At 45.4% G+C, this 25,837-nt stretch overlaps 1 protein-coding gene across 1 annotated transcript in view; it reads left to right on the top strand.

Moving 5' to 3' along the window:
• LOC132780008 (myosin-16) overlaps positions 1-24,904 on the top strand; it is a 97,301-nt gene extending 72,397 nt beyond the window's left edge. The window contains exons 32-44 of the mRNA XM_067462275.1: positions 1,793-1,920; positions 3,635-3,831; positions 6,112-6,244; positions 8,807-9,023; positions 11,301-11,437; positions 11,654-11,757; positions 11,928-12,120; positions 13,964-14,167; positions 14,868-14,993; positions 15,076-15,246; positions 20,354-20,554; positions 23,846-24,075; positions 24,549-24,904. Coding sequence (XP_067318376.1) covers positions 1,793-1,920; positions 3,635-3,831; positions 6,112-6,244; positions 8,807-9,023; positions 11,301-11,437; positions 11,654-11,757; positions 11,928-12,120; positions 13,964-14,167; positions 14,868-14,993; positions 15,076-15,246; positions 20,354-20,554; positions 23,846-24,049 — 2,015 coding nt within the window. The 3' untranslated portion in view covers positions 24,050-24,075; positions 24,549-24,904. The remainder of the gene's footprint in view (positions 1-1,792; positions 1,921-3,634; positions 3,832-6,111; positions 6,245-8,806; positions 9,024-11,300; positions 11,438-11,653; positions 11,758-11,927; positions 12,121-13,963; positions 14,168-14,867; positions 14,994-15,075; positions 15,247-20,353; positions 20,555-23,845; positions 24,076-24,548) is intronic.
• The last annotated feature ends 933 nt before the right edge of the window (positions 24,905-25,837 follow it).

The raw sequence follows: 25,837 nt of genomic DNA, 5'->3' as shown, positions 1-25,837 counted from the left end.
GTTTGAAAGTGTTATTTCCTGTTTAATTGGGTGGTCTTTACTTTGAAAGTAGTTGTTTTACTCCATAAGTGGGGAAAAGCAAGCGGAGGAAATTCCTTCCTTCTCTGGTTTAAAACTGGCTTTTCTGGCTTGATCCGAGGCCAGGAAATTCCTTCCTTTCTCTGGTTTAAAACTGGCTTCTCTGGCTTGATCTGAGGCCAGGGACCAGAAGAGGGGGAAAGCAAGCGAAGGAAATTCCTTCCTTCTCTGGTTTAAGACTGGCTTCTCTGGCTTAAAACTGTCTTCTCTGGCTTGAGCTGAGGCCAGGAAATTACTTCCTTCTCTGGTTTAAAACTGGCTTCTCTGGCTTAAAACTGTCTTCTCTGGCTTGAGCTGAGGCCAGGAAATTACTTCCTTCTCTGGTTTAAAACTGGCTTCTCTGGTTTAAAACTGGCTTCTCTGGCTTGAGCTGAGGCCAGGAAATTACTTCCTTCTCTGGTTTAAAACTGGCATCTCTGGCTTGATCTGAGGCCAGGGACCAGAAGAGGGGGAAAGCAAGCGAAGGAAATTCCTTCCTTCTCTGGTTTAAGACTGGCTTCTCTGGCTTAAAACTGTCTTCTCTGGCTTGAGCTGAGGCCAGGAAATTACTTCCTTCTCTGGTTTAAAACTGGCTTCTCTGGCTTAAAACTGTCTTCTCTGGCTTGAGCTGAGGCCAGGAAATTACTTCCTTCTCTGGTTTAAAACTGGCTTCTCTGGTTTAAAACTGGCTTCTCTGGCTTGAGCTGAGGCCAGGAAAATCCTCCCTTCTCTGATTTAAAACTGGCATCTCTGGCTTGATCTGAGGCCAGGGACCAGAAGTGGGGAAAAGCAAGCAGAGGAAATTTCTTCCTTCTCTGGCTTTAAAACTGGCTTCTCTGGCTTGAGCTGAGGCCAGGAAATTCCTTCTTTCTCTAGTTTAAAACTGGCTTCTCTGGCTTGAGCCAAGGCCAAGGACCAGAAGTGGGGACAAGCAAGCGGAGGAAATTCCTTTCTTCTCTGGATTAAAACTGGCTTCTCTGGCTTGAGCCGAGGCCAGGAACCAGAAGTGGGGAAAAGCAAGCGGAGGAAATTCCTTTCTTCTCCGGTTTAAAACTGGCTTCTCTGGCTTGATCCGAGGCCAAGGACCAGAAGTGGGGAAAATCATTTCCGGCTCACTTCCTGAGTCATATCAAAAATGGCAGAAAAAGCTTCGGAAGAACAAAGGAACTTCCGTTTTTTAAAAAAGCTTTGATATCACTTCAAAAAGGTAGTTTTAACGAAATTATTACGAGCTATGAGTTATTCGAGTGACTCTATCCATGCCTATTGAATAGTTAGGAAGCAGATCAGTTTCTAAGTGTAGACGGGACTGCACTGAAGCTTGATGCGGTTTTGATTAAGTTAGGATGGCTTCTTTGTCTTCCTTTTGGAGACAACTTAAAACATAGTCAGCATCAAGTACAGTATTATGTGAACCCAAGGAGTTCAACATAGGCACAGCTCTAGGATAAACACATTGCACTGATGTCAACCTCAACCAGACAATTGATCACCAGGGAGGATGGGACTTGTAGTGAAATTTCTCAAGAAACACCACTCCCTGCCTTTCTTCCAAGGGTCTTGTGCTTTGTTTTCCTTCAAGGAAATATTAAGACAGAGAAGTGAGTTCTTTGGACTACAATTCCCAGACTTGTCCAGCCAGTCTGGTCACTGGGAGTTAACGTCCTCAAGGTTGCCATGCCATGAATCCGTCTTCTCTCAAGTATTTCTTTAACTCTCCTCTCTCTTGCCGTAGCTGAGAATAGCGAACTGAGCCGAGAGCACGAGGAGAGCCAGGGGCGGCTGAACCAAATTTTCCGCATCAAGACTTCCCTCACCTCCCAGGTGGACGACTTCAAGCGGCAGCTGGACGAAGAGTCAAAGGTAAGGGTGCCAAAGTGAAGCCCATGTAACACACACACACCCCCTTAAACTGAGCCTAGAGTGCATTCGCTTTGTAGAAATGGGGCTGGCGTTTTCAAACAGAGGAAGTGAAATACAGTGGAACCTCTACTTAAGAGTGTCCCAAGTCACGATAATTTTGAGTTAAGAGCTGTTGCTCATTGCGCTTTGACATACGAGCAGCATTTTGAGTTATGAGTGAGTGCCAGATGACAGGGCTTTACGGATTCAAGGGAGCAGCCTCTGGGCCTTGTGTATGCCTTAAGCTGTTTTCCGCTTTGAGGAACTTTGGGTTAGTTGATTTTGTGTGGTTTTATTCCCGGTATGTTTAGCTTTTTGAAGGGAAAGAGAGAGAGAGAGGGAGGGAGGGAGGGAGGCTGGAATTAGGACAGGATGGAGAAGAAACAGATGCTTCTGCCTCTTTACTTTGTGTTGCTTTGTGCTTCTACCATTTTTAAGTTGATCTTTCTTTTTTTGTAATTGAATGAATTTTATTGTGATGGTCACAGACCAGGAGTACAAAGCATTAAAATCAGAGTTTATATATATATAGGCATTAAGTTCAATGATTCAAAGCATTAAAAGCAGAATTAGAGTAGAATAGAGTAGAATTAGAATAGCTTTATTTTTCATTGTGGTATTGCACAACGAAATTACATACCTTCCCCTGCACACACCACAAAACAACACACCCATCCGTCCACACACATACGCACCCCACACCACCACACAGTCCCCAATACCACATCAATGCAAAGTTATGGAATTCAACGTAGCCACAGCTCTCGGATAAAAGCTTCAGGCTGTTTGTCCTTGTCTTTGTCACCCTGTAATGTCTGCCAGATGGCAATAATTTTTTTAAAAGAATATACCAGGTGAGATGGAATCTTAAGGATGTTCTGAGCTTTCTTAAGGTTGTGGGACCTATAAAGTTCTTCCAAAGAGGGGAGAAAGAGGGCAACCAATGCTTCTCTGTGCAGAAGTGGTGACCCTTTGGAGCGCCGTCCTATCTGCCACTGTGCAGGTACAAAACCATGCACAGATGTAGTAGGTGAGGACACTGTCTATAGCACAGTCACCAGCAGTTTTCCATTCAGTTGTTGGTTCCTTAAGAGTCTCAGATAGTCCTGTCTCTGCTGGGCCCTCTTCACCAACGCTGCCGTATGAATGATGAACCATTGGGGTTTTATTGGGGAGCGGAACAGAGTAATAGCATTTCAATTAGATTTGCTTTGAGTTAAGAGCTCGGTCACAAGGAGAATTAAACTCTTAAGTCAAGGTGTTACTGTAGATGAGAAGTGGGTAGGATCTCCTACATTATTAGTTATATATTTTCTTATTTAAGAGCACTTAACAAAAAGTTGGGTTTTGTTAGGGAGCGGAACAGAGTAATAGCATTTCAATTAGATGTGCTTTGAGTTAAGAGCTCGGTCACAAGGCGGATTGAACTCTTAAGTCAAGGTGTTACTGTAGATGAGAAGTAGGTAGGATCTGCTACATTATTAGATATATATTTTCTTATTTAAGAGCGCTTAACAAAAATTGGGTTTTATTGGGGAGCGGAACAGAGTAATAGCATTTCAATGGGGATTTGCTTTGAGTTAAGAGCTCGGTTACAAGGCGGATTGAACCCTTAAGTCAAGGTGTTGCTGTAGATGAGAAGTGGGTTGACCGACCATGCTTTGGATATCCACAGGCTCGAAGTGCTGCTGTGGTCAGCTTGGCCAACACCAAGCACGACCTGGACTTGATCAAAGAGCAATTGGAGGAAGAGCAATCCGGCAAAGCCGAGTTGCAACGCCTGGTCTCCAAGCTCAACACCGAAGTCACCACGTGGCGCACCAAATACGAAACGGACGCCATCCAGAGGACAGAAGAGCTGGAAGAGACAAAGTGAGCAAGGCTTCGGGCAGGCGGGAGGAACGTATTTCAGTCCAGAGGATAATGCTTAGTTCCATAGGAGTGGATGGAGAACCTCTATGACCCCCCAGATGTTGATAGGTCCCTACTTTCATCCCTGGCTGGTGCTAATGAGATCTGGGGCCTACTAACATCTGGAGGACCATAGGGGTTCCTCATCTTATTTTTACAGACCAGTCATGGCCAAACTTGGGTCCTCCTTCCAGGTGTTTTGGACTCCTATATATTATAATAGGAACCTGATTGATTGATTGATTGATTGATTGATTGATTGACTGATTGGACTGGGTTGTGGCGCAGTTGGTTGGGAGTCAGCTTCATTAAAAATCACTACTGGCCAAAAGGTAATGAGTTCAAAGTAAGCCCGGGTCGGAGTAAGTTCTCGACCTTTTGTCTAGCTTGCTGTCGACCTTTGCAGCCCGAAAGACAGTTGCATCTGTTAAGTAGGAAATTTGGGTACTGCTTATGTGGGGAGGTTAATTTAAATAATTTATGGCGCCATAATAATAATAATAATAATAATAATAATAATAATACTTTATTTGTACCCCGCTACCATCTCCCCAAGGGACTCGGTGCGGCTTACATGAGGCCGAGCCCAAACACAACAATACAAGCAATAATAACAACAATACAAGCAATAAAAAATAAAAACATAGACAATAAAATATGCAACAATTAACAATAAGACAACACACAATTACAACTGTGGGAAGGCCAAATGTAAAGTTAAAATTGAAAATTGAAACAATCACGAAGAGTCGGAAACGACTGGACGAATGAACAAAACAATGGCACCGTAAAACTTTCTAGCAGCATGCAAAAGAATGAGAAAGTCACATAAGTGACTGGATTGACCTTGAAGGAGCTGGGGGTGGTGACGGCCGACAGGGAGCTCTGGCGTGGGCTGGTCCATGAAGTCACGAAGAGTCGGAAACGACTGAACAAATGAACAAAACAACGGCGCCATAAAACTTTCCAGCAGCATGCGAAATAATGAGAAAGTACTCCATCAGTGTCACAAGTGGACGGTGAAGCGACAGCTCCCCCGGTGGCCAGAATTTGAAACATACCCTCATGAAGCTGGAAAGTTTAATAGCATCTGTGTATCTCTATATATATGTTGTGTGTCTATGTCTGTGCCGTCACGCCTGGGGGCTATAGCTCTTAGTGAAAGAGGCATGGACGTGGCATCTTTCCCCAGGGGATTGCTTCTTGCCCTCCTATAGGAAACTGGAACTCCCAAAAGACCCAAAACACTGTAGATAACTCAAAATAAGATTTATTGATCACAAAGAGTTATCTTTCTTAGGCATAAGCTTGATGTTTCAACGGGGACAAAGGAAATATACTTTACAATTTCTGAAGTCCAAGGAGTTTGAAGCAGAGAAGCTTTTCCTGTTTCCTCTTTCCTCAATGGCTGTGAATATCGGAATAAACACAACCCCAGTCCAATGGCCTATGTTGAAGGGACAAGACCTTCCTCTGGTGCCAAAAGAACTGGTTTGAAGGCGCTTGGGTCTCCTCAATGTTGTCCAGGGTGATCTGGACATAAAGCATGAGTCCCAAGGGTAAAAAACCTTAGAATTGGTGTTGAGAGGTAATTTAAGCAGGGGCTTTTAGAGCCAAGTCTCTTACTCACGTTCATCTGATAGAAACTCTGATGGCAGAATGAAAAAAGGGAAGCACTTCCCTCCTCAAGGAAGAGGTGGAGCCAAACAATACTGATTGACAGCTATAAATAACCAATCAATCCAACTATACATAAGCAGGGTAAGAAGACAGGATTAAGTATGATACAACAGTTTAAATCTTGCAACTAAAAGTTCTACACATAGGTAGCGCCACTCGCGCCGTCACAATGGCATTGAATGTTTGCCATGTATATGTGCATTGTGATGCGCCCTGAGTCCCCTGCGGGGTGAGAAGGGCGGAAAATCAATACTGTAAACAAACAAATAAATATTAACATGAGATGAAATATGTCTTGAGCTTCTGGATGAAGCACACCATACAATTGCTTTGGAGGATCTAACAATGACTAGAGAGGCATCATTCGATTCTTCAGAGCGATTCCATGGAATACAAAACTCTTAGTGTATACATTAAAATATGTTCAGTGAGCGTGCATAACACGCGTGCCCGTCGTATGGCGTTCCCATACATCCGTGAAGGAGGGTTATGATGGTCAGCGCAGTGCCTTCTTCAGCTCCATTGACTTGTTCTTCCCTTTCTTGCCTTCTTTCTTCGCAGGAGGAAACTGACCGCCCGGCTCCAGGAGGCAGAGGAAACGGCCGAATCGGCTCAAGCCCGGGTGGCCAGCATGGAGAAGAACAAGCAGAGGCTCCAGATGGAAGTGGAGGATCTCACGCTGGACCTTGAGAAGGTGAGCTTGCTCAGAGGACAGTGCTTCTGGACCTCTGCGATTGGTAGTTGCAAGGTGTTCCATTTGGTCCCATATGTAAGCCACCCTGAGTACCTTTGGGAAGATGGAGGTGGGTCAAATAAAGTTATTATTGGGTTGTTGTAGGTTTTTGGGGCTGTATGGCCATGTTCTAGAAGCATCTATTTATTTATTTACAGTATTTATATTCCGCCCTTCTCACTCCGCAGAGGACTCAGGGAGGATCGCAAGGCACATATACACGCCAAACATTCAATGCCATAGACACACAACATATATAAACGAACACACAGAGTCTATTTAACTTTCCAGCTTCTTGAGAGTGTGCTTCAAATTCTGGCCACTGGGGGAGCAGTTGCTTCACCACCCACTTGTGACATCAATGGAGTACTTCCTCATTCTTTTGCACACTGCTGGAGAGTTTTATGGTGTTGTAAATTAGTTAAATTAGCCTCCTCGCATAAGCGGTACCACAGAGGCTATTTAACTTTCCAGCTTGAATTCCGGCCACCGGGGGAGCTGTTGCTTCACCACCCACTTGTGACATCAATGGAGTACTTCCTCATTCTTTTACATGCTGCTGGAGAGTTTTATGGCATCGTAAATTAGTTAAATTAGCCTCCCCGCATAAGCGGTACCACAGAGGCTATTTAACTTTCCAGCTTGAATTCCGGCCACTGGGGGAGCTGTTGCTTCACCGTCCACTTGTGACATTGATGGAGTACTTCCTCATTCTTTTACGTGCTGCTGGAGAGTTTTATGGCATCGTAAATTAGTTAAATTAGTCTCCCTGCATAAGCGGTACCACAGAGGCTATTTAAATTTCCAACTCCGTAAGGGTAAGCTTTGAATTCCGACCACTGGGGGAGCTGTTGCTTCACCACCCACTTATGACATTGATGGAGTACTTCCTCATTGTTTTGCACACTGCTTGGGAGTTTTATGGCATCGCAAATTAGTTAAATTAGCCTCCCCGTATAAGCGGTACCACAGAGGCTATGTAACTTTCCAGTTCCATGAGGGTATGCTTCAAATTCTGGCCACCGGAGGAGCTGTCACTTCACCGTTCACTTGCGACATCAGTGGAGTACTTCCTCATTCTTTTTCATGCTGCTGGAGTGTTTTATGGCATCATAAATTAATTAAATTAGCCTCCCCGCATAAGCAGTACCACAGAGGCTATTTAACTTTCCAGCTTGAATTCCAGCCACCGGGGAAGCTGTTGCTTCACCATCCACTTGTGACATCGATGGAGTACTTCCTCATTGTTTTGCACACTGCTGGAGAGTTTTATGGCATCGTAAATTAGTTAAATTAGCCTCCCCGCATAAGCGGTACCACAGATGCTATGTAATTTTCCAGTTCCATGAGGGTATGCTTCGAATTCCAGCCACCGGAGGAGCTGTCGTTTCACTGTTCACTTGTGACATCAATAGAGTACTTTCTCATTCTTTTGCACACTGCTGGAGAGTTTTATGGTGTCGTAAATTAGTTAAATTAGCCTCCCCGCAGAAGCAGCACCACAGAGGCTATTTAATTTTCCAGCTCCATGAGGGTATGCTTTGAATCCCAGCTATCGGGGGAGCTATTGCTTCACTGTCCATTTGTGACATTGAAGGAGATACTTCCTCATTCTTTTGCACACTGTTGGAGAGTTTTATGGTATCGTAAATTAGTTAAATTAGCCTCCCCGCATAAGCAGTACCACAGAGGCTATTTAACTTTCCAGCTCCATGAGGGTATGCTTTGAATCCTGGCCATCAGGGGAGCTGTTGCTTCACTGTCCTTTTGTGACATTGAAGGGGATACTTCCTCATTCTTTTGCACGCTGCTGGAAAGTTTTATGGTGTCGTAAATTAGTTAAATTAGTTTCCCTGCATAAGCAGTACCACAGAGGCTATCTAACTTTCCAGCTTCATGAGGGTATACTTTGAATTCCGGCCATCAGAGGAGCTGTTGCTTCACCATCCACTTGTGATATCAATGGAGTACTTCCTCATTCTTTTGCATGCTGCTGGAGAGTTTTATGGCATTGTAAATTAGTTCAATTAGCCTCCTCGCAAAAGTGGTACCACAGAGGCTATTTAACTTTCCAGCTCCATGAGGGTATGCTTCATATTCCAGCCATCAGGGGAGCTGTTGCTTCACCATTCACTTGTGTCATCAATGGAGTATTTCCTCATTCTTTTGCACACTGATGGAGCATTTTATGGTGTCGTAAATGAGTTAAATTAGCCTCCCTACCTAAGCAGTACCTAAATTTCCTACTTGACAGATGCAACTGTCTTTCAGGCTGCAAAGGTCGACAGCAAGCTAGATAAATGGTTGGGAGCTTACTCCAACCTGGGCTGGCTTTGAACTCATGACATTTTGATCAACAAACACATCTGGAGGGTGTTGTGTTAGGAAGGCTGGCTTAGGCAGTAGACTTTAAGTCAAGGAGGAAGGAACAAAGTCAATCCTCTGCATCTACTGGGCTTAGGGATTTGGGACCCAAACCAGGCCTGGTGTGAATGAATGGCTTCCTTGGTTTCCTCCTTCCAGGCCAATGCAGCTTGTGCGGCTTTGGACAAGAAGCAGAGAGCCTTCGACAAGATGCTGGCGGAGTGGCAGCAGAAGTGCGAGGAGCTGCAGCTGGAGGTGGACAGCTCCCAGAAGGAATGCCGCATGTACATGACGGAGAACTTCAAGCTCAAGACTGCCTACGAGGAGTCCCTGGAGCACCTGGAGTCCGTCAAGAAGGAGAACAAGACCCTCCAGGGCAAGTACATCCAAACTTGTAGTTGGGACCAATCATTGGATTTAGGCTTGACATCTTAAACTAAAACCTTAAGCTATGGGGATGCTTTCAGTAGATCCTATAGACATAGCTGGAGTTCTTCCTTGGTGCTCTCCCCTTCTTTAGCAGTGGCTTTCTGGAGATTTGGGTTCCAGTTTATAGACAGTGGAAACAGACCAATAGATAGATAGATAGATAGATAGATAGATAGATAGGTGGGTAGGTGGGTAGGCGGATGGATGGATGGATGGATGGATGGACGGATAGATAGATAGATGGATAGATAGATAGATAGATAGATAGATAGATAATTTCATTTCTTACCCACCCCTCCTCGTGGCTTGAAGTGGGTTACAGCATAGCTAAAAAGATATAATCATAAACATTACATAAAATAAACATATTAAAGCATTATATATATATACACACACACAGAATAAAGATATAAAGTGGAATCACCACTTAAGAGCATTCAGAATTAAGAGTCACCACTCGATCCAGGTTTTGCTTTGACATAAGAGCAGTGTTTTGAGTTAAGAGCAAGTACCAGAGGGGGCGTCAGCCTGAAAAGCATGGGCTTTAAGGCTTCAAGGGAGCCACCTTCAGCCTCGTGCCTTTGTCCAATTTGAGGAACGTTGGGTTACTAGATTTTGTGTGTTTTTTTATTCCCGGTATGTTTAGCTTTTTGAAGAGAGAGAGAGAGAGAGAGAGCAAGAGGGGAGGGAAGCTGGAATGAGGACAGAAGGAAGAAGAAAAGGATGCTTCTGCCTCTTCACTTGCTGCTTTGTCCTTCCTTGCCACAACTTTGTGCTTCTATCATTTTAAAGTTGATCTTTCTTTCTTGTTCTATTTGAATGTATAGTTTTGAGTTAAGAGCTCAGTCACAGAATGACTTAAACTCTTAAGTCAAGGTAACAGTGTATAGTGGAGCCCCCAGTGATGCAATGGGTTAACTCCTTGTGCCGGCAGGACTGAAGAGCAACAGGTCGCAAAGTTCGAATTGGGGAGATTGTGGATGAGCTCCCTCTGTCAGCTCCAGCTCCCCATGTGGGGACATGAGAGAAGCCTCCCACAAGGATAGTAAAACATCAAAAAACATCCAGGCATGCCCTGGGTAATGTCTTTGCAGACGGCCAATTCTCTCACACCAGAAGAGACTTGCAGTTTCTCAAGTCTCTCCTGTCACGTTGCCAGTGCTCTGCCAATATTTAGGAAGAGATGAACCAAACTCCCAGTTTGTGTTAAACATTTTCATTAAACCAGGACTTACTTTCTGGCTGTTTTAATAGTCCAAAACATAAAGATAGCACTCAGCCACAGAAAATAAAACAAAACTGTCAGCAAATACTGTTGTGGGTCCAAGATAACACCATAGTCAAAAGGTCCAGTCCAGTGGTCAAACACCGAGAGTTCAATGAGCAAGTCCAGGGATCAAGAGTCTATACCATAATCAGAAGCCAGTCCAGAGATTCAAGGTTCCAGGATCCCAAAGGTTCAGCAGACAGGTCAGGACACTGAAAATCCACAAACCTGGGGGGAAACCAGCAGCATCTACCACCAAGATAAGACAAATACTTTTCTCCCAAAGATCAGTCCCAGGGCTAGCTCATCTCTTGTGTAGCTCCACTCTTAATTGCTTTCACCCATGAACTCTTACTTACAGATTACTCAACCCTTTAGAACTAAGACTTACATTAACCCTTCCATCACCAGCTGGTAGACCTACCACCACCAACCACTATCAACTGCAGAACATAATACATGACAGCTCCTGACATGAAAAAACCAGTGCATAGTGAACACAAGATATGAGTTTCAAATTCATGATCCAAACATGTGTGAGAGAGAGTTAGTTAGTTCTTGGCCGCATCTTGGTAGGGATAGAATCATAGAATCATAGAGTTGGAAGAGACCTCATGGGCCATCCAGTCCAACCCCCTGCTAAGAAGCAGGAATATTGCATTTAAATCACCCCTGACAGATGGCCATCCAGCCCCTGTTCAAAAGCTTCCAAAGAAGGAACCTCCACCACACTTCGGGGCAGAGAGTTCCACTGCTGAATGGCTCATGAAGGAACATGAGTGAGGGAGGCTGTTCCTTCAAGCATAACAGTACTTTCTCCCTTTCTTCCACTTCTCTCTATGCGCATGGTGGCTGAGGTCCATTGGATAATGCCACCAGGATCAAATGATGCCAATCAATTTGGCCGCAGGGCTGGACACTCCCTTCCAATAATTCTGTGCGTTTCCCCTTCCTCAGAGGAGATCAAGGATCTCGTTGACCAGTTGGGTGAAGGTGGCCGGAGTGTGCACGAGCTGCAGAAGATGAAGAAGAAGCTGGAGCTCGAGAAGGATGAACTCCAAGTAGCTCTGGAAGAAGCCGAGTCTTCCCTCGAGGTAACCTTCATTTGAGATGAAGACTGGGGAAACTGGGAACATTGTCTTGTTTGGACCACAGTTTGCAAAAGTCTCCAGCCGCGGGACTCGGGTGATGTGAGGAATAATTTCTGTCCAAAGATCACCATGTTTCCAAACTTCCCCTGCTGTTTGCATTGCCTTTTGCTTGTATTCTGTCTTACTCCCGTGTATGGGGTTTATTTTTCGCCCCAACAGGTGGAAGAGAGCAAACTCATCCGCATTCAGCTGGAACTGGCTCAGGTGAAAGCGGACATTGACAGGAGAATCCATGAGAAGGAGGAGGAATTTGAAGCCACCAGGTACAGTGCAAATGAATGTGTCCAGGAGGCAAACCAGAGAGTATCGTCCTTGCAGAAAGAAAACCAAGAGATTGCAAGAACGCAGGGAGAGAGAGAAAGAAAAGGGAAATTAGAGGAGTCAGGAAAATCCAAATCAAAACATTTATCTGCCTTTTCTTTCCCTTTGGTAGGAAGAACCACCAGCGCGCCATCGAGTCTTTGCAGTCCAGCCTGGAGCTGGAGGCCAAAGGCCGGGCTGAGGCGCTCCGCCTGAAGAAGAAGATGGAGACGGACCTCAACGAAATGGAGATCCAGCTGGACCATGCCAACAAGAACAACAGCGAGCTTGTCAAGACGCTGAAGAAGCTCCAGCAGCAGATCAAGGTGCGGGTTGACTTGAGGGAGGGAAAGAGTCGGTCATAAGGCAAAGCAACACCTGGGGAATGAGGCTCGCCTGGGATAAGCCTTCGGTGCAAGAAGGCTTGGGTTGGTTGAGCTTTCAACAAGGAAGACGAAATATGGTTTAGCACCAGCAACAAGCTGTGGCACCATTATTCAGAGCTTGGACAAGGAATTGCCGTATTTACTCACATATAATGCTCACTTCCTTGTGTGTGTGGAGTTATTTACCTGTCCGAACACGTTTTGAACATGGAGGTGCGCATTAGATTTGATCGCGTGAGACTTGCATCAATACAGGTATTTTGGACCATGGGTTACAACTCTCAGTACCTAGAGGCATTCTAGGGGATAGGTAGGTAGGTAGGTAGGTAGATAGATAGAGAATATTCCCAGGTTTTGCCTCCAAATAGGGTCTCACTTTCGAACAGAGATGGCAAAAGGCTGGTGAATGGGAGACCATTGCATTCTCTTGCATATCTTGCTTTCGCTCCCTCTTCTTTCAAGAGTCCACGTTTGGAAGAAGGAGTCCTGCACAATTTGGACTTCATTTCACCAGGAATTACTTTGTACGAGAGGATGGCAAAGCGCTGTTGACAGGTGTCACATCTGGTTCTGTTTCAATGAAAGAGTAGGATGAGATCAGATGAGGACGAGAGAGGATCTTCCGAAAACAGACTCTCCCAGCTGCTCAGATTAGAAAGTACACCTGGCCCACCTTTTATATAGCAGCCAGGGAGCATTACATGACTGAGAAGTCAATCTGAGAAGAAAAAGGGGAAAGATAAAGGGAGGGGAAGGAAGGAAAGAGGAAGAGAAGGTAAGAAGAAGAGAAGGAAAGAAAAAAGGAAAGGAAGAGGAAGAGAAGGAAGGAAGTAGAGAAGGAAAGAAAAAAAGGAAAGGAAGGAAAGAGAAAGAGAAGGAAGGAGAGTGGTGGAGGCTCCTTCTTTGGAAGCTTTTAAGCAGAGGCTGGATGGCCATCTGTCAGGGGTGATTTGAATGCAATATTCCTGCTTCTTGGCAGGGGGTTGGACTGGATGGCCCATGAGGTCTCTTCCAACTCTTTGATTCTATGATTCTATGATTCTATGAGAGAAGGAAAGAAAAAAGGGAAGGGAAGGGAAGAGGAAGAGAAGGAAGGAAGGAGAGAAGGAGAGAAGGAAAGAAAAAAGGAAAGGAAGGAAAGAGAAAGAGAAGGAAGGAGAGAAGGAAAGAAAAAAGGGAAGGAAGGGAAGAGGAAAAGAAGGAAGGAAGGAGAGAAGGAAAGAAAAAGAAGGAAGAGAAAAGGAAGAGAAGGAAGGAAGGAGAGAAGGAGAGAAGGAAAGAAAAAGAAGGAAGAGAAGAGGAAAGGAAGGAAGGAAGGCAAAAAGGAAGGAAAGGAAATGGAAGAGAAGGAAGGAAGGAGAGAAGGAAAAGAAAAATGGGAAGGAAGAGTAGAGGAAGAGAAGGAAGGAAGGAAGGAAGGAGAGAAGGAAAGAAAAAAGGGAAGGAAAGAAGAGAAGATGACGAGAAGGAAGGAAGGAGAGAAGGAAATAAAAAAGGGAAGAAGAGAAAGAAAAAAGGAGAGAAAGAGGGAGGGAAGGTTGGCCACATCAACATGTGGAGGGTACAAGTAGTACTACATAAAATACTATATGAACTAGCTGTTATATAGTTAAAAACCAAGTTAAATTCAGTATTATTAAAACTTGAGCAAGAAACACTTTGGGTATTGACAACCACACTATGATTAGGTAAAGCATCCCCAGAACAATCAACTGCAGTATCAGAAATTAATCTTGCCTGGATTTTCAATACTATCAGTGTATTTCTGCCTTTTTGTGTTCAGGACCTCCAGATCCAGATGGACGAGGATGCCCGGCAACACGAGGAGCTGCGGGAACAGTACAACCTGCAGGAGCGGCGCCTCAGCCTTCTGCAGACAGAGCTGGAGGAAGTGCGGACCGGCCTGGAGGGCAGCGAGCGCTCACGCAAACTCATTGAGCAAGAGCTGGTGGAGGTCTCCGAGAGGCACAACGAGCTCAGCGTCCAGGTGAGATTATTATTGATCTGTCGCCTAGAATCATAGAGTTGGAAAATACCATATGGGTCATCTAGTCCAACTCTGAGGCAGAGAGTTCCACTGTTGAACAGCTCTTCTTGTTAGAGACCCTAATTTGGGTCTTAATGTAAGGTCCAGGCCATGCGAGGCACAAGGAAAGCGGCAGTCCCAGGAGGAAGATCAAAAGCAAAGGTTTATTCTTTCATGATCATGAAGGAGTTGGACAGTCGTGTAGGGCACACGACACCTCCTTGACAAAAGCAAAGCTTTTTATACAGTCAGGTAAACAAGAGTATTTTTGTCATGGAAAGTTACCAGGTGTCTTCACTTCTGCTCCTCTTAGTCCCCCTCCTATCAGTAGTTCAATAGATCAGAACATAGTTTTGTGCACTTTGTATGGCTTCCTGTTGTTCTCAAGGTGTTAGGCTGTCAAAACCACAGTTTGTTCTCTACTTGAAGACTTCGGTGTCGCGCTTAACCGCAAACCAATTTCCTATGTAAGCTGAACAGTGTAGCAAATTAATATTCTTCTTATACTTATGCCTCCTTCATTCTTACAGTCAGGAAGTTCTTCCTAATGTTCAGGTGACATGTTCTCCTTTCCTGTCATGGCTCCATTGCATCCTTTGGATCCTTTCTATCGCACTTTTCATTAAGGTCAAGGCAGTAAATATAATCCTTTCCCTTCCAGAACCAAAGCCTGCTGGTGATCAAGCGCAAACTGGAATCGGACCTCGTGCGCATCACGAACGATCACGAGGAGTTGATCAGTGAGTTCCGGACCGCAGATGAGCGCGCCAAGAAAGCCGTGGCTGATGTGAGTTGTGAATGTGCGTAAAGTGTGACAAAGCTTCAACGTCTGTTGCTTTCGGTTAAAAAACCATTGTGCTTCTTCCCAGGCGACCCGCATGGCTGAAGAGCTGCGCCAAGAGCAAGACCACTCCATGCACCTGGAGAAGATTAAGAAGAACCAAGAGGTCACCATCAAAGACCTGCAGGTCAAGATGGAAGAAGCCGAGCAACTGGCTCTTAAAGGAGGGAAGCGCACCATCATGAAGCTGGAGACCAGGGTAAGGAAGAAAACACTACTGTCCAATTGTCTACCCAGTTGGGTCCCATGCAAAGTGCAGGTTGAGACCTATATAGCAGTGGTTTTCAACCTGGGGGTCGGGACCCCTGGAGGGGTCACGAGGGAGTGTCAGAGGGGTCACTAAGGACAATCGGAAAACACAGTACTTTCTGTTGGTCATGGGGGTTCTAGTTGGGAAGTTTGGCCAATTCTATCATTGGTGGGGTTCAGAATGCTCTTTGATTGTAGGTGAACTATAAATCCCAGCAACTACAACTCCCAAAATATCAAGGACTATTTTTCCCAAACTCCACCAGCATTCACATTTGGGCATATTGAGTATCCGTGCCAAGTTTAGTGCAGATCCATCATAGTTTGAGTCCACAATGGTCTCTGGATGTAGGTGAACTACAACTCCAAAATTCAAGGTCAATGCCCACCAAACCCCTCCAGTATTTCTGTTGGTCATGGGAGTTTTGTGTGCCATGTTTGTCCCAATTCCATCGTTGGTGGAGTTCAGAATGCGCTTTGATTGTAGGTGAACTATAAATTCCAGCAACTACAACTCCCAAAATATCAAGGACTATTTTCCCCAAACTGCACCAGCATTCACATTTGGGCATTTTGAGTATTCGTGCCAAGTTTAGTGCAGATCCATCATAGTTTGAGTCCACAATGGTCTCTGGATGTAGGTGAACTACAACTCCAAAATTCAAGGTCAATGCCCACCAAACCCCTCCAGTATTTCTGTTGGTCATGGGAGTTTTGTGTGCCATGTTTGTCCCAATTCCATCGTTGGTGGAGTTCAGAATGCGCTTTGATTGTAGGTGAACTATAAATCCCAGCAACTACAACTCCCAAAATATCAAGGACTATTTTCCCCAAACTGCACCAGCATTCACATTTGGGCATTTTGAGTATTCGTGCCAAGTTTAGTGCAGATCCATCATAGTTTGAGTCCACAATGGTCTCTGGATGTAGGTGAACTACAACTCCAAAATTCAAGGTCAATGCCCACCAAACCCCTCCAGTATTTCTGTTGGTCATGGGAGTTTTGTGTGCCATGTTTGTCCCAAATCCATCGTTGGTGGAGTTCAGAATGCGCTTTGTTTGCAGGTGAACTATAAATCCCAGCAACTACAATTCCCAAATGACAAAATCAATCCCCAACCCCTCCAGTATTCAAATTTGGGTGTATTGGGTATTTGTGCCAAATTTGGTCCAGTGAATGAAAATATTATATTATATTATATACATTACGATTCATAACAGTAGCAAAATTACAGTTGTGAAGTAGCAACAAAAATAATTCAATGGTTGGGGGTCACCATAACATGTGGAATTGTATTAAGGGGTCACAGCATGAGGAAGGTTGAGAACCATTGCTATATAGCCTTGTATGGGTCAGGTCGAAGCTTGTATGACCTGTATGGGTTTCAAAAACCTCAAGAAAGATCATTCTTTCCGTCCCATCATGTCTACGATTGGTGGGATTGTGAGAGTGGACTCTAGACCAGACACAGGTCAACTTTTGGCCCTCCCTCCAGGTGTTTTGGACTTCAACTCCCACAATTCCTAACAGCCTACCAGGATATCATAGGACAGATCAACCTGTGGGTCCCCAGATAGAATCATAGAATCAAAGAGTTGGAAGAGACCTCCTGGGCCATCCAGTCCAACCCCATTCTGCCAAGAAGCAGGAATATTGCATTCAAATCACCCCCGACAGATGGCCATCCAGCCTCTGCTTAAAAGCTTCCAAAGAAGGAGCCTCCACCACACTCCCTCCAGGGCAGAGAGTTCCACTGCTGAACGGCTCTCACAGTCAGAAAGTTCTTCCTCATGTTCAGATGGAATCTCCTCTCTTGTAGTTGGAAGCCATTGTTCCATTGCATCCTAGTCTCCAAGGAAGCAGAAAACAAGCTTGCTCCCTCCTCCTCCCTGTGGCTTCCTCTCACATATTTATACATGGCTATCATATCTCCTCTCAGCCTTCTCTTCTTCAGGCTAAACATGCCTCGTTCCCTAAGCCGCTCCTCATAGGGCTTGTTCTCCAGACCCTTGATCTGCTCCCTCCTCTCTCTGGCTTCCTCTCACATAGTTATACATGGCTATCATACCTTCTCTCATCCTTCTCTTCTTCAGGCTAAACATGCCCAGTTCCCTAAGCCGCTCCTCATAGGGCTTGTTTTCCAGACCCTTGATCATTTTAGTCACCCTCCTCTGGACACATTCCAGCTTGTCAATATCTCTCTTGAATTGTGGTGCCCAGAATTGGACACAATATTCCAGGTGTGGTCTAACCAAAGCAGAATAGAGCATGGGGAGCATGACTTCCTTAGATCTAGACACTAGGCTCCTATTGATGCAGGCCAAAATCCCATTGGCTTTTTTTGCCGCCACATCACATTCCTGGCTCATGTTTAACTTCCTGTCCACGAGGACTCCAAGATCTTTTTCACACGTACTGCTCTCGAGCCAGGCATCATAGTCCCCCATTCTGTATCTTTGCATTTCATTTTTTCTGCCAAAAAAAATGGCAGATGTTTTGGCCTTCAACTCCCAGAAATCCTAAGAGCTGGTAAACTCAGGGCCGGCCCTAGGTAATTTTCAAATGTAAGCAAACAGTATTTTGGTCCCCCCTGCCCCCCCCCCCAAAAAACCCCATTCACTGAAAAATAAAAGGTAGAAGATAGAGGTGAATAAAAGAATTACTTTACAAATCAGAAGTTTACTTACAATATTATATTCATATAGTTCAGTGTTTCTCAACCTGGGGGTCGGGACCCCCGAGGGGGTCGTGAGGGGGTGTCAGAGGGGTCGCCAAAGACCATAAGAAAACACAGTATTTTCTCATGGGGATTCCATGGGGGAAGTTTGAGCCAATTCTATCGTTGGTAGAGTTCAGAATGTTCTTTGATTGCAATGAACTATAAATCCCAGCAACTACAACTACAACTATTTTCCCCAGACTCCACCAGTGTTCACATTTGGGCATATTGAGTATTCATGCCAAGTTTGGTCCAGATCCACCACTGCATGAGTCCACAGTGCTCTCTGGATATAGGTGAACTACAACTCCCAAACTCAAGGTCAATGCCCATCAAACCCTTCCAGTGTTTTCCATTGGTCATGGGAGCCAAGATTGGTTCAAATCCATTGCTGGTGGAGTTCAGAATACTCTTTGATTATAAGTGAACTATAAATCCCAGCAACTACAACTCCCAAATGTCAAGATCTATTTTCCCCGGACTCCACCACTGTTCACATTTGGGCATATTGAGTATTCATGCCAAGTTTGGTCCAGATCCACCACTGCATGAGCCCACAGTGCTCTCTGGATATAGGTGAACTACAACTCCCAAACTCAAGGTCAATGCCCATCAAACACTTCCAGTGTTTTCCATTGGTCATGGGAGCCAAGATTGGTCCAAATCCATTGCTGGTGGAGTTCGGAATGCTCTTTGATTATAAGTGAACTATAAATCCCAGCAACTACAACTCCCAAATGACAAAATCAATCCTCCCCCAACCCTACTAGCATTCACATTTGGGTGCATTGGGTATTTGTGCCCAGTTTGATCCAGTGAATGAAAATACACCCTGCATATCAGATATTTACATTATGATTTATAACAGTAGTAAAATGACTGTTATGAAGTAGCAACGAAACCAATATTATGGTTGGGGGTCACCACCACATGAGGGGCTGTATTCAGGGGTCACGGCATTAGGAAGGTTGAGAACCACTGATATAGTTACATTACACAGAATTACACAGAATACATGGCCAAGTATGAATCTTGGGGGAGTTTTGGGAGGGTTGGCCCAAGATTTTTGCAAATTGTAGTTCACCCACATCCTTATACATTTTCTCGTGAGATAATTAATAAAAAAACAAAAGGCTCAGGTTTTTTTCCCCTAATTCATTGTGTAACATATGATATTGCCTATCCTAACTTCCAAAAAACAAACAATTCCCCTTTCAAATTTATTTGTTTTATTTGTCGTGTCAGAACAACCAGTCAAATTATATTACATTTCTAACAGAAACAAAGCAAACAAGCAGATTACAGAATTTGTGAGTATGAGAGTTGATTAAATGTCCTTTGACCAGTATCTGTCCCCTTGGAGTGCTTCTGGTGTTGCTGCAAAAAGGTCCTCCCTTGTGCATGTGGCAGGGCTCAGGGTGCATTGCAGCAGGTGGTCAGTGGTTTGCTCTTCTCCACACTCGCATGTCAAGGATTCCACTTTGTAGCCCCATTTCTGAAGGTTGGCTCTGTATCTCGTGGTGCCAGAGCACAGTCTGTTCAGCGCCTTCCAGGTCGCCCAGTCCTCTGTGTGCCCAGGGGGGAGTCTCTCATTTGGTATCAGCCATTGGTTCAGGTTCTGGGTTTGGGCCTGCCACTTTTGGACTCTCGCTTGCTGAGGTGTTCCAGTGAGTGTCTCTGTAGATCTTAGAAAACTATTTCTAGATTTAAGTCGTTGACGTGCTGGCTGATACCCAAACAGGGGATGAGCTGGAGATGTCTCTGCCTTGGTCCTTTCACTATTGGCTGCTACTTCCCGGCGAATGTCAGGTGGTGCAATACCGGCTAAGCAGTGTAACTTCTCCAGTGGTGTAGGGCGCAGACACCCCGTGATAATGCGGCCTGTCTCATTAAGAGCCACATCCACTGCTTTAGTGTGGTGAGATGTGTTCCACACTGGGCATGCATACTCAGCAGCAGAGTAGCACAGCGCAAGGGCAGATGTCTTCACTGTATCTGGTTGTGATCCCCAGGTTGTGCCAGTCAAGTTTCGTATGATATTGTTTCTAGCACCCACTTTTTGCTTGATGTTCAGGCAGTGCTTCTTGTAGGTAAGACCACAGTCCAGAGTGACTCCCAGGTATTTGGGTGCGCTGCAGAATTGCCAGTTTTTGAACCACTGTAATAGGATATGATGAAATTGGGATATAATGTTGGTGATTATAGGATTGCTCACATTCTCCCCCAAATGATTACTAACTAATGGAGGAACTCCTTGCCCATCCCCATCATCATCATCAACATCATACTTCCTTGAGTATTTATCCACCTTGTCCTCTGTTTCTTCCTCAACATCAGATTAAGGAGCTGGAGACGGAGCTGGATACAGAGCAGAAGCGTCACGTGGAGACGGTGAAGGTCCTGCACAAGAACGAGCGCCGCCTGAAGGAACTGGTCTTCCAAACAGAAGAAGACCACAAGACCAACCAGCGCATGCAGGAGCTGGTGGAGAAGCTCCAGAACAAGCTGAAGACCTACAAGAGGCAAATCGAGGAGGCTGTACGTAACCATCCTTTGAAATCCTTCATAGAATGGGGGACAATGCCTGGCTCGAGAGCAGTACGTGTGAAAAAGATCTTGGAGTCCTCGTGGACACCAAGTTAAACATGAGCCAACAATGTGATGTGGCGGCAAAAAAAGCCAATGGGATTTTGGCCTGCATCAATAGGAGCCTAGTGTCTAGACCTAAGGAAGTAATGCTACCCCTCTATTCTGCTTTGGTTAGACCACACCTGGAATATTGTGTCCAATTCTGGGCACCACAATTCAAGAGAGATATGGACAAGCTGGAATGTGTCCAGAGGAGGGCGACTAAAATGATCAAGGGTCTGGAGAACAAGCCCTATGAGGAGCGGCTTAGGGAACTGGGCATGTTTAGCCTGAAGAAGAGAAGGCTGAGAGGAGATATGATAGCCATGTATAAATATGTGAGAGGAAGCCACAGGGAGGAGGAGGGAGCAAGCTTGTTTTCTGCTTCCTTGGGGACTAGGACACAGAACAATGGCTTCAAACTACAAGAGAGGAGATTCCATCTGAACATTAGGAAGAACTTCCTGACTGTGAGAGCCGTTCAGCAGTGGAACTCTCTGCCCCGGAGTGTGGTGGAGGCTCCTTCTTTGGAAGCTTTTAAGCAGAGGCTGGATGGCCATCTGTCAGGGGTGATTTGAATGCAATATTCCTGCTTCTTGGCAGAATGGGGTTGGACTGGATGGCCCATGAGGTCTCTTCCAACTCTTTGATTCTATGATTCTATGAATCATAGAAAAACAGAGTTGGAAGAAGTTAGGCTAGTGGGATATAAATAAACATACAGTAGAGTCCTGCTTATCTGACATAAACAGGTTGACAGAATGTCAGATAAACAAAAATGTCAGATAATATGGAGTTTCCTATTGTTACCTGTCCAACATGGTGCTAGACACCGAGAATACTAACAACAGGACCTCAAGGAGTTAAAGAAAGGCAATGCTCCAGGGCTAGATGGGCCCAGCAGGAAGTGCTTGGATGTGGAAGAGGAGCGTGGAAATCACAGAGGGAAGGACAGAGGATGCTTCCGCTTCCCATCCTGCCTCTTTTTCCCCTTTCTTCCCCCCTTCTCCTCCTCCTCGTCTTGCCTTTTTCACTGATTGGGAATGGGAAGAGAGTTAGGGAGCGCTCCTTCAATTGAAATGCTGGAGGAAAAAGGGGGCATCGGATAAGCAGAGGTCGGATAAACGAGACTCTACTATAATAACAATAATAATAGGCAGGGTGGGAGAAGCAGAGGGCATAACCAAATAGATGCTAAGTACCATGGTCTTGGTTATCTATATAAATAAAAATGTTCATTTGTGGGATTAACATAACTCAAAAACAACTGGACGAATTGACACGAAATTTGGACACTACACCCCTAACAGACCAATAAGTGGCCATCACTCATAACTCTCCCCCCCCCCAAAAAAAAGCAGTGGAAAGGACTTAAAAACAAAAAAAAGCTAAATGACAATGCAGCGCATGTGCAAAAGCGACTTCCCCGCCCTGCGCACAGTCCGATGTGACGGTGTTACAGTCACATCGGAAGGTTGCGGCCCTCAACGATGGCAGCAGTTGGAAGGAGCGATGGGGAGATCCAAGGGCAATGCGAGGGCACTTACAGAAAGCAAGGACGCACCTCTCTCAAACAATGCCTTTGAGCCCAACTCTTTCCCAGCCTATGTCGAGAGGGAAGGAATGAATGAGGGAAAGGGGGAAGGAAGGAGGGAGGGAAAGAAGGAAAGAAGGAAGGAGGGAAGGAAGGAAAGAGGAAAGGAAGGAAGCAGAGAAGGAAGGAAGGAAAGAAAGAAAGGTAGAGAAGGAAGGAGAGAAGGAAAGAAAAAAGAGAAGGAGGTAAGGAAGGAGAGAAGGAAAGAAGGAGAGAAAGAGGGAGCGAAGGAAGGAAAGAGAGAAGGAAGGTTGGAGCCAAAGAGCAAAGGAAGGAAGGAAGGAAAGAGGTAGAGAAGGAAGAAAAAGGGAAAGAAAAAGGGGAGGGAAGGAAAGAAGGAGGGAAGGAGGGAGGGAGGGAGGGAGGGAGGGAGGGAGGGAGGGAGGGAGGGAGGGAAAGAAAGAAAGAAAGAAAGAAAGAAAGAAAGAAAGGAGAGAAAGTGGGAGGGAAGGTGGGTCACAGCAATGCATGGCGGGTACAGCTAGTGTATACACACACGGAAAGGGGGAAGGAAGGAGGGAGGGAGGGAAAGAAGGAAAGAAGGAAGGAGGGAAGGAAAGAAGGAAGGAAGGAAGGAGAGAAGGAGGGAAAAAAGGAGAGAAGGAAAGAAGGAGAGAAAGAGAGAGCGAAGGAAGGAAAGAGAGAAGGAAGGATGGAACCAAAGAGTGAAGGAAGGAAGGAAAGAAAGATGTAGAGAAGGAAGAAAGGAGAGAAAGCGGGAGGGAAAGAAAAAGAGGAAGAAAGGAAAGAGGGAGGGAAGGAAGGAGAGAAAGAAAGAAAGAAAGAAAGAAAGGAGAGAAAGTGGGAGGGAAGGTGGGTCACAGCAATGCGTGGCGGGTACAGCTAGTGTATACACACACGGAAAGGGGGAAGGAAGGAAGGAGGGAGGGAGGGAAAGAAGGAAAGAAGGAAGTAAGGAAGGAGAGAAGGAAAGAAGGACAGAAAGAGGGAGCGAAGGAAGGAAAGAGAGAAGGAAGGATGGAACCAAAGAGCAAAGGAAGGAAGGAAAGAAAGAGGTAGAGAAGGAAGAAAGGAGAGAAAGCAGGAGAGAAAGAAAAGGTGGAAGGAAGGAACGAAGGAAGGAGGGAAGGAAGGAGAGAAAGAAAGAAGGAGAGAAAGAGGGAGGAAAGGTGGGTCACAGTAACGCGTGGCGGGTACAGCTAGTGTATACACACACGGAAAGGGGGAAGGAAGGAAGGAGGGAAAGAAGAAAAGAAGGGAGGAGGGAAGGAAAGAAGGAGGAAGGAAGGAAGGAAGGAGAGAAGGAGGGAAGGAAGGAGAGAAGGAAAGAAGGAAGGAAAGTGAGAAGGAAGGATGGAACCAAAGAGTGAAGGAAGGAAGGAAAGAAAGAGGTAGAGAAGGAAGAAAGGAGAGAAAGTGGGAGGGAAAGAAAAGGGGGAAGGAAGGAACGAGAGAAGGAAGGAAGGAGAGAAAGAAAGAAAGAGGTAGGGAAGGTGGGTCACAGCAACGCGTGGCAGGTACAGCTAGTGTACACACACACACACACACATGTTTATAGATCGGTTTCATTGTTTGTTACGAATATGTAAAGTAAAAATGTAAAAAACATAGAATGTGAATGGTGTTCATTGGTTCATTCTCTGCAGGAGGAACAGGCCAATCAAAGCATAGCGAGGTACCGGAAGACTGTGCACGAGCTGGACGATGCCGAGGAGAGAGCCGGGATGGCCGAGTCGGCCCTGAACAAGCTGCGCACCCGCCACCGCGTCTCGGCTGGCAAAGCCTTCACTTCGGTGGAGATCATCCAGGTCTCCAAATCTGCCAGCTCTAAATCATCCGCCGAGGAATAGATCTCACCCCTCCGAAGTGGCAGCTGGTAGGTGCCTGAGTTTCTGTCCTTGCTTTTAGCAATCCATTGATGAGTTTATCTTAGTTGAGATGGAGCCCTCGGTGGCGCAATGGGTTAAACCGGCATGTCGGAAGTTCGAATCTGGGGAGAGCATGGATGAGCTCCCTCTGTCAGCTCCAGCTCCCCATGTGGGGACATGAGAGAAGCCTCCCACAAGGATGGCAAAACATCAAAACATCTGTGCAATGTTCCCTGGGCAACATCCTTGCAGACGGCCAATTCTCTCACACCAGAAGCGACTTGCAGTTTCTCAAATCGCTCCTGGCATGAAAAAAAATTGAGACTAAGAGGTAGAATATGAATAATGAAACTAGTTCAGTACAAGGGAATGTATTCCTTTTATTAAAAGTAATTTCCAAACTCCTTTGTCCATTGCACACTCACCCTGTATCTAGTTCCACCATTTGCCTCCTAAATAAGTTACTTTTTTCTCTTTTCAGGCTGAAGGACAAAGTCTCTCCAGGCAGCTGCCTTTTGCAAAGATTGCTAGCATAGTGAAGACCAGAGCAGCTTAAAGCTATCTATTTTCAAAGACAACTTGCACAGAAAGAGAAAGAAGGAAGGCGGAAGTCGCAAGCATCTCTTGGAATACGAAGAGAGACAAGTGGAGGATTTCGGAAATATCTTTGATGTGTTTTCTGAAATGGAAGCAGTCTGGGTTTTTTTTTTAAAAAGGCATTTTCATGTCAAGGACGGAAAATGTTAGGAAGGCATGGCTTGAGCTGTCTCTTGTAAATAACTTTCTCCCACTTAGTCTAAAGCATAGTCTCAATAAAGCTTTATCCTGTGAAAAACAGAGTTGTGTCGGTGTTTATTCTTGCTTTTGTGGGTTAAGAATGTGGACTCATTGGGTGTATCCACACCAGTGGTTCCCAACCTGTGGTCCGTGGACCACCAGTGGTTCACAAGAACGATAATATGTTCTGCGGCCTCACCATTTCTACACCATTGCCTTGAAGCCACACGGCAACAAGAGCAACCGGTCTCGCGAAACCCTCTTATAGCGCCAAGGCAAAGGAGATGTTGGGAAAGGAGAGGCTGACCACCCACGAAAGATTACTACTACCACATCAGCTCTAGATGATTAAATACAGTTTTCTGTGGGCGAGCAGATGACGACTACTGGGTGGCATGTGTTCTGTATTAGAAACTTGAGCTGGTGTGGTCTATTCAATACAATTTTCTGAATCGGCACTCCGAATAACCAAACTGAACCTAAAGTTGACCAAAAACAGATTCATAACCCTTTTGGTACTGTGCTGGTACGGCTGTACCAGGAGCTCCAACTTTATTTGCTTTGTATTAAATGTTTGCTTGCAGTCCTAGGTTTCAGGGACTCTGCAGAAGGTGGCTTCCTTTGGTTGCAGTCATAGGGCAAGTCACCTGTCCATCATCGTTAAGTTTTGGTTCTGCCCCTTGCTCAGGGCAATTGAGAAGGGAAGGGAGCCATTTTTAGTTAGTCTCAGCAAGGAAAGCTAGTGTACAGGACGTGTGCAAGCTTCCCCTGTACAAAAGCTTCAACCCTTAAGACCTTCCGGGGGAGAACAGTCTTAAGAACACCCAAAGATTTCCAGGGAAGCAGTCCTAAAGCTTTAAGGAATTTCGGAAGGATGAACAGTTTGAAAGACCCAAGAACTCCAGCTGGAGAATATCTAAGCCTTTACTGGTAGGTCCACTCGGTGCTTCGAAACGCAGTTCGACCCGGTAGCGGAGCCCACATCAGTAAGGG

This window comes from Anolis sagrei, chromosome Y (genome assembly GCF_037176765.1).
Source record: "Anolis sagrei isolate rAnoSag1 chromosome Y, rAnoSag1.mat, whole genome shotgun sequence".
In the NCBI taxonomy this organism is placed as follows: domain Eukaryota; kingdom Metazoa; phylum Chordata; class Lepidosauria; order Squamata; family Dactyloidae; genus Anolis; species Anolis sagrei.
This window is presented reverse-complemented; position numbering and strand designations above follow the sequence as displayed.